Source organism: Ranitomeya variabilis, chromosome 1 (assembly GCF_051348905.1).
Source record: "Ranitomeya variabilis isolate aRanVar5 chromosome 1, aRanVar5.hap1, whole genome shotgun sequence".
NCBI classification, from domain to species: Eukaryota; Metazoa; Chordata; class Amphibia; order Anura; family Dendrobatidae; genus Ranitomeya; species Ranitomeya variabilis.
In genome coordinates, this window is record NC_135232.1 from 546,924,227 (window position 1) to 546,936,970 (window position 12,744).

The 12,744-nt window shown below is 48.1% G+C and overlaps 1 protein-coding gene across 7 annotated transcripts in view; it reads right to left on the reverse strand.

Annotated features, from left to right (window-relative positions):
- Positions 1–5,711: 5,711 nt before the first annotated feature.
- CRTC2 (CREB regulated transcription coactivator 2) overlaps positions 5,712–12,744 on the reverse strand; it is a 45,103-nt gene continuing 38,070 nt past the window's right edge. For 4 of the 7 annotated variants that reach the window (XM_077255128.1, XM_077255135.1, XM_077255173.1 and 1 more), the window contains exons 5-14: positions 11,610–11,678; positions 11,329–11,432; positions 9,806–9,885; positions 9,682–9,725; positions 9,354–9,595; positions 8,373–8,791; positions 7,711–8,286; positions 7,548–7,622; positions 7,314–7,467; positions 5,712–7,237 (exon numbers count right to left, since the gene is read on the reverse strand). In XM_077255128.1, coding sequence (XP_077111243.1) covers positions 7,029–7,237; positions 7,314–7,467; positions 7,548–7,622; positions 7,711–8,286; positions 8,373–8,791; positions 9,354–9,595; positions 9,682–9,725; positions 9,806–9,885; positions 11,329–11,432; positions 11,610–11,678 — 1,972 coding nt within the window. In that variant the 3' untranslated portion in view covers positions 5,712–7,028. The remainder of the gene's footprint in view (positions 7,238–7,313; positions 7,468–7,547; positions 7,623–7,710; positions 8,287–8,372; positions 8,792–9,353; positions 9,596–9,681; positions 9,726–9,805; positions 9,886–11,328; positions 11,433–11,609; positions 11,679–12,744) is intronic. The other 3 variants (XM_077255149.1, XM_077255142.1, XM_077255156.1) reach the window with 2 other exon arrangements.

A 12,744-nucleotide genomic window follows, 5' to 3' on the forward strand; every position in this document is an offset into this window, starting at 1 on the left:
AATCTTGAGATTCAGGCAGAGAAAGCCTTGCTGGCTATGTCTCAGGGCCAGGACGAGGCAGAGGTGTATTGCCAAAAATTTCGGAAATGGTCCGTGCTGACACATTGGAACGAGTGTGCACTGGCCGCTAATTTTAGAAATGGCCTTTCTGAGGCCATTAAGAATGTTATGGTGGGTTTTCCCATTCCCACAGGTCTGAATGATACCATGTCCCTGGCTATTCAAATTGACCGGCGGTTGCGGGAGCGCAAAACCGCAAATTCCCTCATGTTGTTGTCTGAACAGACACCTGAGGTGATGCAATGTGATAGAAAAACCGCAAATTCCCTCATGGTGTTGTCTGAACGGACACCTGATTTGATGCAATGTGATAGAATCCTGACTAGAAATGAGAGGAAAATTCATAGACGCCGGAATGGCTTGTGCTACTACTGTGGTGATTCTACACATGTTATCTCAGCATGCTCTAAACGTATATCTAAGGTTGTTAGTCCTGTCACCGTTGGTAATTTGCATCCTAAGTTTATTCTGTCTGTAACTTTGATTTGCTCACTGTCATCTTATCCTGTCATGGCGTTTGTAGATTCAGGTGCTGCCCTGAGTCTTATGGATCTCTCATTTGCTAAGCGCTGTGGTTTTATTCTTGAACCATTAGAAAATCCTATCCCTCTTAGGGGTATTGATGCTACGCCATTGGCAGAAAATAAGCCGCAGTATTGGACACAAGTTACCATGTGCATGACTCCTGAACACCGCGAGGTGATACGTTTTCTCGTTCTACATAAAATGCATGATTTGGTTGTTTTGGGGCTGCCATGGTTACAGACCCATAATCCAGTCCTTGACTGGAAGGCCATGTCAGTGTCTAGTTGGGGCTGTCGTGGTATTCATGAGGATTCCCTGCCTGTGTCTATTGCTTCTTCTACGCCTTCGGAAGTTCCGGAGTACTTGTCTGATTATCAGGATGTCTTTAGCGAGTCCAGGTCCAGTGCATTGCCTCCTCATAGGGAATGTGACTGTGCAATAGATTTGATTCCAGGCAGTAAGTTTCCTAAGGGAAGACTGTTTAATCTGTCGATACCTGAACATACCGCTATGCGTTCATATATCAAGGAGTCTCTGGAGAAAGGACACATCCGTCCGTCTTCTTCCCCTCTTGGTGCGGGATTCTTTTTTGTGGCTAAAAAGGACGGATCTTTGAGGCCTTGTATTGACTATCGGCTTTTAAATAAGATCACTGTCAAATTTCAGTATCCTTTGCCGCTGTTGTCTGACTTGTTTGCCCGGATTAAAGGTGCCAAGTGGTTTACCAAGATAGACCTTCGTGGTGCGTACAACCTTGTGCGCATTAAGCAAGGGGATGAATGGAAAACCGCATTCAATACGCCCGAAGGTCATTTTGAGTACTTGGTGATGCCTTTTGGGCTCTCTAATGCCCCTTCAGTTTTTCAGTCCTTTATGCATGACATTTTCCGGAACTATCTGGATAAATTTCTGATCGTTTATCTGGATGATATTCTGTTTTTTTCTGATAATAGGGACTCGCATGTGGAGCAGGTCAGGATGGTCTTTAAAATTTTGCATGAAAATTCTTTGTTTGTCAAGGGCTCAAAGTGTCTTTTTGGTGTACAGAAGGTTCCCTTTTTGGGGTTCATTTTTTCCCCTTCTGCTGTGGAGATGGACCCAGTCAAGGTCCGAGCTATTCTTGATTGGACTCAGCCCTCGTCAGTTAAGAGTCTTCAGAAGTTCTTGGGTTTCGCTAACTTCTACCGTCGTTTTATCGCTAACTTTTCTAGCATTGTGAAACCTTTGACGGATATGACCAAGAAGGGCTCCGATGTGGTTAATTGGGCTCCTGCTGCCGTGGAGGCTTTCCAGGAGTTGAAACGTCGGTTTACTTCGGCGCCTGTTTTGTGCCAGCCTGATGTCTCGCTTCCCTTTCAGGTTGAGGTGGATGCTTCAGATATTGGAGCAGGGGCCGTTTTGTCGCAGAGAGGCCCTGGTTGCTCTGTTATGAGACCTTGCGCCTTTTTCTCTAGGAAGTTTTCGCCTGCGGAGCGAAATTATGATGTGGGCAATCGGGAGTTGTTGGCCATGAAATGGGCATTTGAGGAGTGGCGTCATTGGCTCGAGGGTGCTAAGCATCGTGTGGTGGTCTTGACTGATCACAAAAATCTGATGTATCTCGAGTCTGCTAAACGCCTGAATCCTAGACAGGCCCGCTGGTCATTGTTTTTCTCCCGTTTTGACTTTGTTGTCTCGTATTTACCAGGTTCAAAGAATGTGAAGGCCGATGCTCTTTCCAGGAGCTTTGTGCCTGATGCTCCTGGAGTCGCTGAACCTGTTGGTATTCTTAAGGATGGTATTATCTTGTCAGCTATTTCTCCAGATCTGCGACGTGTGTTGCAGAGATTTCAGGCTGATAGGCCTGATTCTTGTCCACCTGACAGACTGTTTGTGCCTGATAAGTGGACCAGCAGAGTCATTTCCGAGGTTCATTCCTCGGTGTTGGCAGGTCACCCAGGAATTTTTGGCACCAGAGATCTGGTGGCCAGATCCTTTTGGTGGCCTTCCTTGTCTAGGGATGTGCGGTCATTTGTACAGTCCTGTGGGACTTGTGCTCGAGCTAAGCCTTGCTGTTCTCGTGCCAGCGGGTTGCTCTTGCCCTTGCCTGTCCCTAAGAGACCTTGGACACATATCTCCATGGATTTCATTTCTGATCTTCCGGTGTCTCAGGGCATGTCTGTTATCTGGGTGATATGTGATCGCTTCTCCAAGATGGTCCATTTGGTTCCTTTGCCTAAACTGCCTTCCTCTTCCGATCTGGTTCCTGTGTTTTTCCAGAACGTGGTTCGTTTGCACGGCATCCCTGAGAATATTGTGTCAGACAGAGGATCCCAGTTCGTTTCCAGATTCTGGCGATCCTTTTGTAGTAGGATGGGCATTGACTTGTCGTTTTCGTCTGCTTTCCATCCTCAGACTAATGGACAGACGGAGCGAACTAATCAGACTTTGGAGGCTTATTTGAGGTGTTTTGTCTCTGCTGATCAGGACGATTGGGTGACCTTCTTGCCGTTAGCTGAGTTTGCCCTTAATAATCGGGCTAGTTCCGCCACCTTGGTTTCGCCGTTTTTCTGCAACTCTGGTTTCCACCCTCGTTTTTCTTCGGGTCATGTGGAACCTTCTGACTGCCCTGGGGTGGATTCTGTGGTGGATAGGTTGCAGCGGATCTGGAATCTCGTGGTGGACAACTTGAAGTTGTCACAGGAAAGGGCTCAGCGCTTTGCCAACCGCCGCCGCGGTGTGGGTCCCCGACTACGTGTTGGGGATTTGGTGTGGCTTTCTTCCCGCTTTGTTCCTATGAAGGTTTCCTCTCCCAAATTTAAACCTCGTTTTATTGGTCCTTACAAGATATTGGAAATTCTTAATCCTGTGTCCTTTCGCCTGGATCTTCCTGTGTCGTTTGCTATCCACAACGTGTTTCATAGGTCCTTGTTGCGGCGGTACGTTGTGCCTGTGGTTCCTTCTGCTGAGCCTCCTGCTCCGGTGTGGGTTGAGGGCGAGTTGGAGTACGTGGTGGAGAAGATCTTGGATTCTCGTCTCTCCAGGCGGAGGCTTCAGTACCTGGTCAAGTGGAAGGGCTATGGTCAGGAAGATAATTCCTGGGTGGTCGCCTCTGATGTTCATGCGGCCGATTTAGTTCGTGCCTTTCACGCCGCTCATCCTGATCGCCCTGGTGGTCGTGGTGAGGGTTCGGTGACCCCTCACTAAGGGGGGGGGGGTACTGTTGTGATTTTGCTTTTTGCTCCCTCTAGTGGTCATTAGTGATTTGACTCTGGAGCGTCTGTCTTTTCCTATATCCTCACCTGGGCCGTTAGTTCAGGGGCGTTGCTATATAAGCTCCCTGGACCTTCAGTTCAATGCCTGGCATCGTTGAAATCAGAGCTAATCTGTTGTGCTCTTGTCCTCTGATCCTGGTTCCTGTTTTTCAAGCTAAGTCTGCTTCTTTGCTTTTGTTTTGTTTGGTATTTTTTGTCCAGCTTGTTCCTATCTGTATCCTGACCTTTGCTGGAAGCTCTAGGGGGCTGGTGTTCTCCCCCCGGACCGTTAGACGGTTCGGGGGTTCTTGAATCTCCAGCGTGGATTTTTATAGGGTTTTTGTTGACCAGATAAGTTATCTTGCTTTATTCTGCTATTAGTAAGCTGGCCTCTCTTTGCTGAACCTGGTTCATTTCTGTGTTTGTCATTTCCTCTTACCTCACCGTTATTATTTGTGGGGGGCTTGTATCTTGCTTTGGGGTCCCTTTCTCTGGAGGCAAGAGAGGTCTTTGTTTTCTTCTCCTAGGGGTAGTTAGATTCTCCGGCTGGCGCGAGTCATCTAGCGATCACCGTAGGCATGATCCCCGGCTACTTCTAGTGTTGGCGTTAGGAGTAGCTATTTGGTCAACCCAGTTACCACAGCCCTATGAGCTGGATTTTTGTATCTTGCAGACTTACACGTTCCTCTGAGACCCTGTCCACTGGGGTCATAACATTTTCCACCATAATATGCAAATAAAATGATAAAAAAACAGACAATGTGATTTTCTGGATTTTTATTTCTCAGTTTGTCTCCCATAGTTGAGGTCTACCTATGATGTAAATTACAGACGCCTCTCATCTTTTTAAGTGGTGGAACTTGCACTATTGCTGAATGACTAAATACTTTTTTGCCCCACTGTATATATATACACACATACATATATACACATACATATATATATACACACATACATATATATATATACACACATACATATATATACACATATATCCCCCCCCCCCCGGTGATATATATACCACCCTCACTGCAGAGTGCCCCGATAACCAGTATGTAACAGGGCAGCCTCTCTGGCCACTACTGATTCTAGGTGCAGTTCCCTGACTGACCTGAGGGTAAAGGGTGCCAGAGAGCTCTGTGTGTAAGCTCCGTCCCAGATTGGTGACGGTGGGGGGGGGATATCTGTATCCCTCTGGCTCTCTCGTATTTCCTTACAACCGCCACCTACAGGAGGCTCCAGGAAATACCAGGACTTACCTCTATATACCGCTATCTACAGGAGGCTCTTGGTAATACCAGGATTTATTTCTATAATCCACCTACAGGAGGTTTCAGGTAATACCGGGATTTACCTCTATATATACCGCCACATACAGGAGGCACTAGGTAATATTGGGATTTACCTATATATACCGTCACGTACAGGAGGCTCCAAGTAATACTGGGATTTACCTCTATAAACCAGCTACAGGAGGTGACGGGTAATATCAGGATTTACCTCTATTTACCGCCACCTACAGGAGGCTCCGGGTTATACCTCTATATACTGCCACCTGCAGGAGGCTCTGGGTAATACTAGGAATTACCTCTATATACCGCCACCTACAAGAGGCTCCGGGAATTACCTCTATATACCGTCACCTATAGGAGGTTCTAGGCATTACTGGGATTTATCTCTACATACCATCACCTACAGGAGGTTCTAGGTAATACTGGGATTTACCTCTATAAACCACCATCTACAGGAGGTTCTGGCAACACCGGGATCTACCCTTATACACCGCCACTTACAGGAGGCTTTGGGTAATATTGAAATTTACCTATGGTATTATCTGTACTGCCACCTAGAGGCAGCAGAGTGTTACTGATGGGGCCAGGGACAGGTCGCCAGGATGGTGCACCTTTTTTCTTTGCTTTATTTTCGATATCTTATAAAAAGGACAACTTGGTACAAATATATACATTTATACAGAATGGTTTACAAAAGGAAATAAGGAGAAAATAAAAAAAATTTCTTCACTAGGGCAGGAGCGACGGCAGAAAATAAGCCCCCTCATCCATGTTTTGCCTGCAAAATCCGGAGTCAATAAATAACAATCATCTAGAAATCATGAAATAGAAAAGTCTGGTGGGCGCAGCACGGTAGTGGACCTACATGCGGAGCCGCTGGTGCAACACGGTGGTGGACCTGGATATATGCAGAGTCGCTGGCACAGCACAGTGGTAGACCTAGATCTATGCGGAGTCGCTGGCGCAGCACGGTGGTGGACCTGGATTTCTGCAGAGTCGCTGGCGCAGCACGGTGGTGGAGCTGGATTTCTGCAGAGTCGCTGGAGCAGCACGGTGGTGGACCTGGATATCTGCGGAGTCGCTGGCGCAGCAGTGGTGGACCTGGATATATGCGGAGCTGTAGACGCAGCACGGTGGTGGACCTGGATATATGCGGAGTCGTTGGCACAGAACGATGGTGGACCTGGATATATGCGGAGCTGTAGACGCAGCACGGTGGTGGACCTGGATATATGCGGAGTTGCTGGCGCAGCGTGGTGGTGGACCTGGATATATACGGACTCGCTGGCCCAGCATGGTGGTGGACCTGGATATATGCGGAGTTGCTGGCGCAGCACGGTGGTGAACATGGATATATGTGGAGCCGTGGAAGGAGTGGCCGATATCGACACTATGTTACACGGAGAGGAGGCAGTAAAGGCACAAGAGGTTAGGGTGAGATACAACGGGCACCTATGGCTGATTGACAGACAGCTCGGTGCCAGGAAAGGAGAAGCCCCATTGCGGAGACAACAGCATCCATAGCTGTGGCTTCTCACACTAGAAAAAAACCCAGTTCTGGTTAGAAAAATAGATAATTAAAGAGTCAGGAAAATATTCTCATCTAGTAAAGATGAAAAATGGGGGGACTCGGAAGAGGAAAACGTAGGGTTTCAGGGTGCAACATGTGACAAGACAGGAGAGCTCTGGCGACCATGTAGAGACAGTAACTCTGCACAGCATGGCAAGGGATAAAAGAAGGGAACTGGTCAGAAATTTCAGGGGCGCAGGTTGTAAAACATCTTCCAGATCAACACCCAGTGAAGACCAGTCACAGGTCCACCATACCCGGTGATAACCACTAGTGGGAGCTCCAACGCCACCATCTCCACCCATCCACCACAGGGAGGACAACGCTCTCTTCTTTCTCACAGTAACCTCACTGCAGCCGGTCTGAACGGAAGGAATCCTCCACCAGGGGGTCCGTCAGGGGCACATAGGGGTTACTGAGCATATTAAGCCCGTCCAGAGTCAGGGGCTCAATGTTAAGATCTTCCTCCAAACCCAGAGATGGATCCATTTCAAAGCCAGGGACCCCAGACAATGCGCTGGTGATTTCCTTAGAGAAGCCAGGAGAGGAGTCCACAGCTGGATATGAGAAGGAGGGAGGTTACAGGGGGCACAGGCAGAAGCAGGCACAGTGAGAATGTGGGCACACACTCACCTGTCAGGATGATGTTAGGGATGGGCTCGTGGCGGCTGCAGTTGTTCAGTCTCTTCAGGGGCTGTGACGAGTTCTGCACCAGAGGATAATCTCCAGGTAAACAGCTGCCGCTCAGGCCCAGGCGCCCACCCTCCATCATATTACACTGTTCAAACTGAGCAGAGACACATCAGACCCCACAGTGAGCGTCCAGAGCCCTGCGCCATGTACTGTAAGCAGTGCCCCCTACTGTACCTGCTGGGACAGAGAATTCGTCTGCTGAGCTGAGAGCTGGAAATCAAAGTCATCGAAGAGACTGCTTAGAAGTGACTATGGAGAGAACAGAGCATGGTCACACGGGGCTGTAGCGAGCGAGAGTCATTAGGACAAATGATCACAAAGACCACTAGGAACTTACATTGCCCAGAGTGTAGTCAGTCAGGGGCGGCTGGTAAAAAGATTCCCCCGAGTTCTGCTGATACAAGTAGGGTTGCATGCTTGACGCAATGCCATAATTATTTTTGTGGGATCTTTGTGGCAAATGCTTCTGGGAAACCTCCCCCAGCACTTGTAGACCATGTTGGCTCAGGGATTGGGGGGCTTGTTGTGATGGTTGCTGGGGTGACATTATAGGCAGCTGTGGTGGGGGAGTCTGGGATAAATGCAGAGGCTGCTGGAAATGGTGTAATGATGGCTGCCCTTCATATGAAGAGTCCTGGGATTGGGACAAAGGATACTGGGAGTCATTTATCGACTTCTGGGAATAGTGCAGAGGATGCTGGGAGTCGTGCAGAGGATGCTGGGAATGGTGCACAGGATGTTGGGAGTCATGCATTGGCTGCTGGGAATGGCACACAGGATGCTGGGAGTCGTGCATTGACTGCTGGGAATGGTGCAGAGGATGCTGGGGCTGGTGTATGAGGCCAGGGTGATTATAATGGTAAGGTGGCAGTCTCTGCTCAGCAGGCATTTTGCTGGTATCCAGGGGTACTCCCTACAAAACACACAGAAGGTAAATATATGAGAGAGAATGGGGGTGGTATTCAGTCAGAGGAAGGCACATGGGGCAATGCTTGTTACCTGAGTGATGGACGTCAGTGTCGGGGACATGGTAGGTGAAAATTGCTTCTGGTGTGGCCTCCTGGAGTCCCCGGCCATTGGCAATGTGAGAGGGCTGAGTGGGACTCTACGACATGGGGAGGTGTTCAGTGAGGCAGGAGCCAGAGGAGGAAACGATGAGGAGGAGGATGAGGATGGAGAGGATGGGGTGCTGTAGGCGGAAGGCAGACTGTGACTGCTGGCCGAGGGCGACAAGGACTGATTGCTCAGCGATGAGGGCAGAGACTGGCTGCTGAGCGATGACTGCAGGGACGGATTACTGTAGGATGTCTGCAGGGACACGCTGCTGAGGGACGTCTGCAGGTTTGGATTACTCAGCGACGATAGCAGGGACTGACGGCTCAGAGGATTCTGCACAGCCGCGGCCGACAGCGAAAAACCTAAAACCAAGAACATAGAGGTAAGCTAGTGTATGTGGTGACAGAGCAGAGTCGGGGGATGTAAACCTGGGAGGTGAAGGAACAGAGTCGGGGGGATGTAAACCTGTGAGGTGACGAAGCAGAGTCGGGGGGAATGTAAACCTGTGAGGTGACGGAGCAGAGTTGGGGGGATGTATACCTGTGAGGTGACAGAGCAGAGTAGGGGGATGGGACCTGTGAGGTGACAGAGCAGAGTCGGTGGGTGCGACCTGTAAGATGACCGAGCAGGGTCGGAGGATGCGACCTGTGAGGTGACAGAGCAGAGTCGGGGGATGTAAACCTGTGAGGTGACAGAGCAGAGCCGGGGGATGTAAACCTGTGAGGTGACAGAGCAGAGTAGGGGAGGGGGGGGGGGGGGATGTAAACCTGTAAGGTGACAGAGCAGTGTGAGGGATGTGCTGTGTGACATTTTAGGTGATGGGCAATGTCAGGGGGTGTGACGAGTGAGATGTCAGGGATGAGGGCAGTTATGATGGCACGCTAAAAATATGCTGGGAGTCATAGTTTTGTAACACCAGTATACCTGATGGGTTGAACCCGGTGGAAAATCCAGCCCTGCTGATTCCCAGATGGGACAAGGTGCTGGTCAGGTTCCCGTTGCTGCTCCTGCCGCTCAGGCTGCTGAATCCCGGCTCGTCTGGGTCTAGGGGAGTAGGGAGGGGTGATGGAAAGTGTAGGTTGGTCAGGTCCGGTAAGGAACCCCCAGTATTAAGTACAGAGGCGGCTGCGGGGACACTGGCAGGCTGATCCACCGAAGGGTAAATGCTGAAACAAGAAGATAAAAAATGACATGCCCCCCTAGCAGAGATGGCACGGCCTGACCCCACAATCCTCTGTAGGTCTCAACTTACTTAATCCCGGGTACCTCGCAGGATTTCGGGCGAGCAGAGGCCAGCTATGGAGAGGAGCAAAGGGGGCATATTTACACTCATGTTCAAGTATGGCGCCCACCTGTCATCACATCTCCACACTCACTTTCTTGGCGTCACACGGACTCAGCAGGTGCCCACCGTCCGCCTGGGACTCCTCTATCGCTGGGACACTGAATGGGAAGGCTGCCGGTATGGAAGAAAGAAGCAAAGAATCAAAATACATTACTACCATGCATAGCACCCCCATAACTCCTCCTATTTACTCATTTAGCCCCTCCCACCTGCATATAGACACAGGAATCCACTGATCTTAAATACTCTGCGCTGCTGGCAACAGTGCAAAAACAGCAATATATAATAGTTTGAATGTATTACATGATCCTACCAAAATCTTGAGAACATAGCATAAGCAGGAATTAAAATTAAAACATAACTTTTAATGTATAACCAAATAAAGGAATATATTAAATAAACTGTCACCCAAAAAAAAGTATCGATAAAAAAGTACTACTGGGTATACCCTGTCAGGGGACGTGCCATAAAAAATGTAGTACTTATACAAGATTTTATTGCAGACGCTGGCAGTGGTCCAGTGTCCTATCACTCAATCCAAGGTACCTGATTAAATGGTGATAATGCCTGTAGAAGAAGCATTTATCAAGTGCCAATACAAATAAACAGATAGCCTTGGTTGCATTAATATTAGCAGTTATCACAAAGCAAAGGGAGGGGTAAGATCAATTGGAAAAGACATGTACACAAAAGTAATATTGGAACAATCTCACCAATTGCTGAGGATAGGTAAGGTGGAGCCCCAATTCGCTTAGGTGGAGAGATTCTTCAAGCCACAGCAGCAGGAGACAATTCCCTGTCAGTCCCTGGAGGGCTATCAATAAATCTCAATCCCCGAGCTCCTGCCCTTACAAGGACAGTCCACATCTACCCCTAAGGTATAACATGCCCTGCACTCTCCCTATTTCCAGGTCCCAACGCGTTTCTTTGCAAGCAGGATCATCAGGGGACTAGCTTGCATGGGAGATAAGGTGCTTCAGTGCTACAAATAGAGCTGCCACCCTCTATACTATACTGCAGTATGTGGCTTGAAGAATCTCTCCACCTAAGCGAATTGGGGCTCCACCTTACCTATCCTCAGCAATTGGTGAGATTGTTCCAATATTACTTTTGTGTACATGTCTTTTCCAATTGATCTTACCCCTCCCTTTGCTTTGTGATAACTGCTAATATTAATGTAACCAAGGCTATCTGTTTATTTGTATTGGCACTTGATAAATGCTTCTTCTACAGGCATTATCACCATTTAATCAGGTACCTTGGATTGAGTGATAGGACACTGGACCACTGCCAGCGTCTGCAATAAAATCTTGTATAAGTACTACATTTTTTATGGCACGTCCCCTGACAGGGTATACCCAGTAGTACTTTTTTATCGATACACTTTTTTTTGGGTGACAGTTTATTTAATATATTCCTTTATTTGGTTATACATTAAAAGTTATGTTTTAATTTTAATTCCTGCTTATGCTGCTGGCAACAGAGCAATTTTGAAATTGATGCTACTTTCCTGGAGCCACAGGCTCTTCCCCACCACTAGGTGGTGTCACTTACCATTTTTGTGGGAGGTGGAGGAGACCCCGGTTGGGGGTCCGGGGTACGGCTCCTGGGAGACGGGGTTCATCACACTCGTGTGCAGGGCAGAGTCAGAGTTGGTTCTGCGAGGGAGGGGAGGAGAGGGCACATGATGGTCAGGACGGGCACAAAGAGGCAGCAGACAGGGCGAAGCTGGCATCTCACTGCGGGGGGCACACGCACACAGCGCAGCAAAGCAAAGAGGCACCCAAGGAGCAGCGGGGGTCCCAGCACTGAGGGCAGACGACACAAAGCTTCACCTGTTTAGGGCGCTCGGCAGCCTAAAGAGCTGTCCTGTGTCCGGGGGGCCACTGCCCCAGGTGGGGGTCCTTCATAATAAAAAAGAGGGTTATTACAGGCACAGACAGGGGCGACATGTCCTCCAGTCACAACCAGAGCTGCATTCACAATGCAAATCCTGCATCCGGGTGATTAAATGGGCGATTCGAAACAATAGTGGAAAAGCGAGTGCAGCTCTGGAAGTGAGTGGAGAATAAGACAGGATGTAACGGCAGAATAGTGATTGCAGCTCTGGAGGTAACTGGCGGATAAGAAACGATGATACTAGGGCTCTGGAGTCAGAGCCCATTTTGGTGAAGTCGGTATGAAAAAAAAATGGACAGACTCAGACTCCTAAAATATATAATAAATTGGGTACAGTAGTTCAATGCAGTTTGTGGGGAATATTTCTTTTCATAAGAATTTGGGAAAGTCATAAAATGTTCTATAAATGTCTGTCCTATTCCTGATCTAAGGTCTAGACTTTTAGCTGAGATGAATCTGTGCTGCAGTTTATGTTCATGATAAGTAGTGAAGCTCCTCCTCTACAGATAAGGGGAAAAAGTAACAAACACGGGAAGGAATGCCTGCATTCATCTCTGAACTTCTGGAGTGAACAGGAAAGCAGTAGTAAGGTAAGTACTTCTTAAAGCATATCTAAACTTTCAATAAACTGCATAAATCAATAGTCCAGTATATGTTGTCTCTGTATGCTTGATATTTTAGTTTGTTTTTCCCTCTCAGCTCATGTTTGGAGAAATTAGCTACTCTGATGACTTATATACACTATACATAGAATATAAGGGGAAAAACTGTTTTCTAACATCTCAAATTCGGAAATACAGTAACAGGATGAATGAGGACACACACACACACACACACACACACACACACACACACACACACACACACACACACACACACACACACACACACACACACACATATATATGTGTGTGTGTGTGTGTGTTCTGGAATATGATTCAGCACAAACATGCTCCCTCCCTCCTCAGCTTTTCATAGACTGTGAATAAATATGATGTGAAGTACTTAGTCAGCTGTACCCTGAGACAAGCCTGACATTGAAAGTTCAGAGTAAAGCTATCTAACAACATA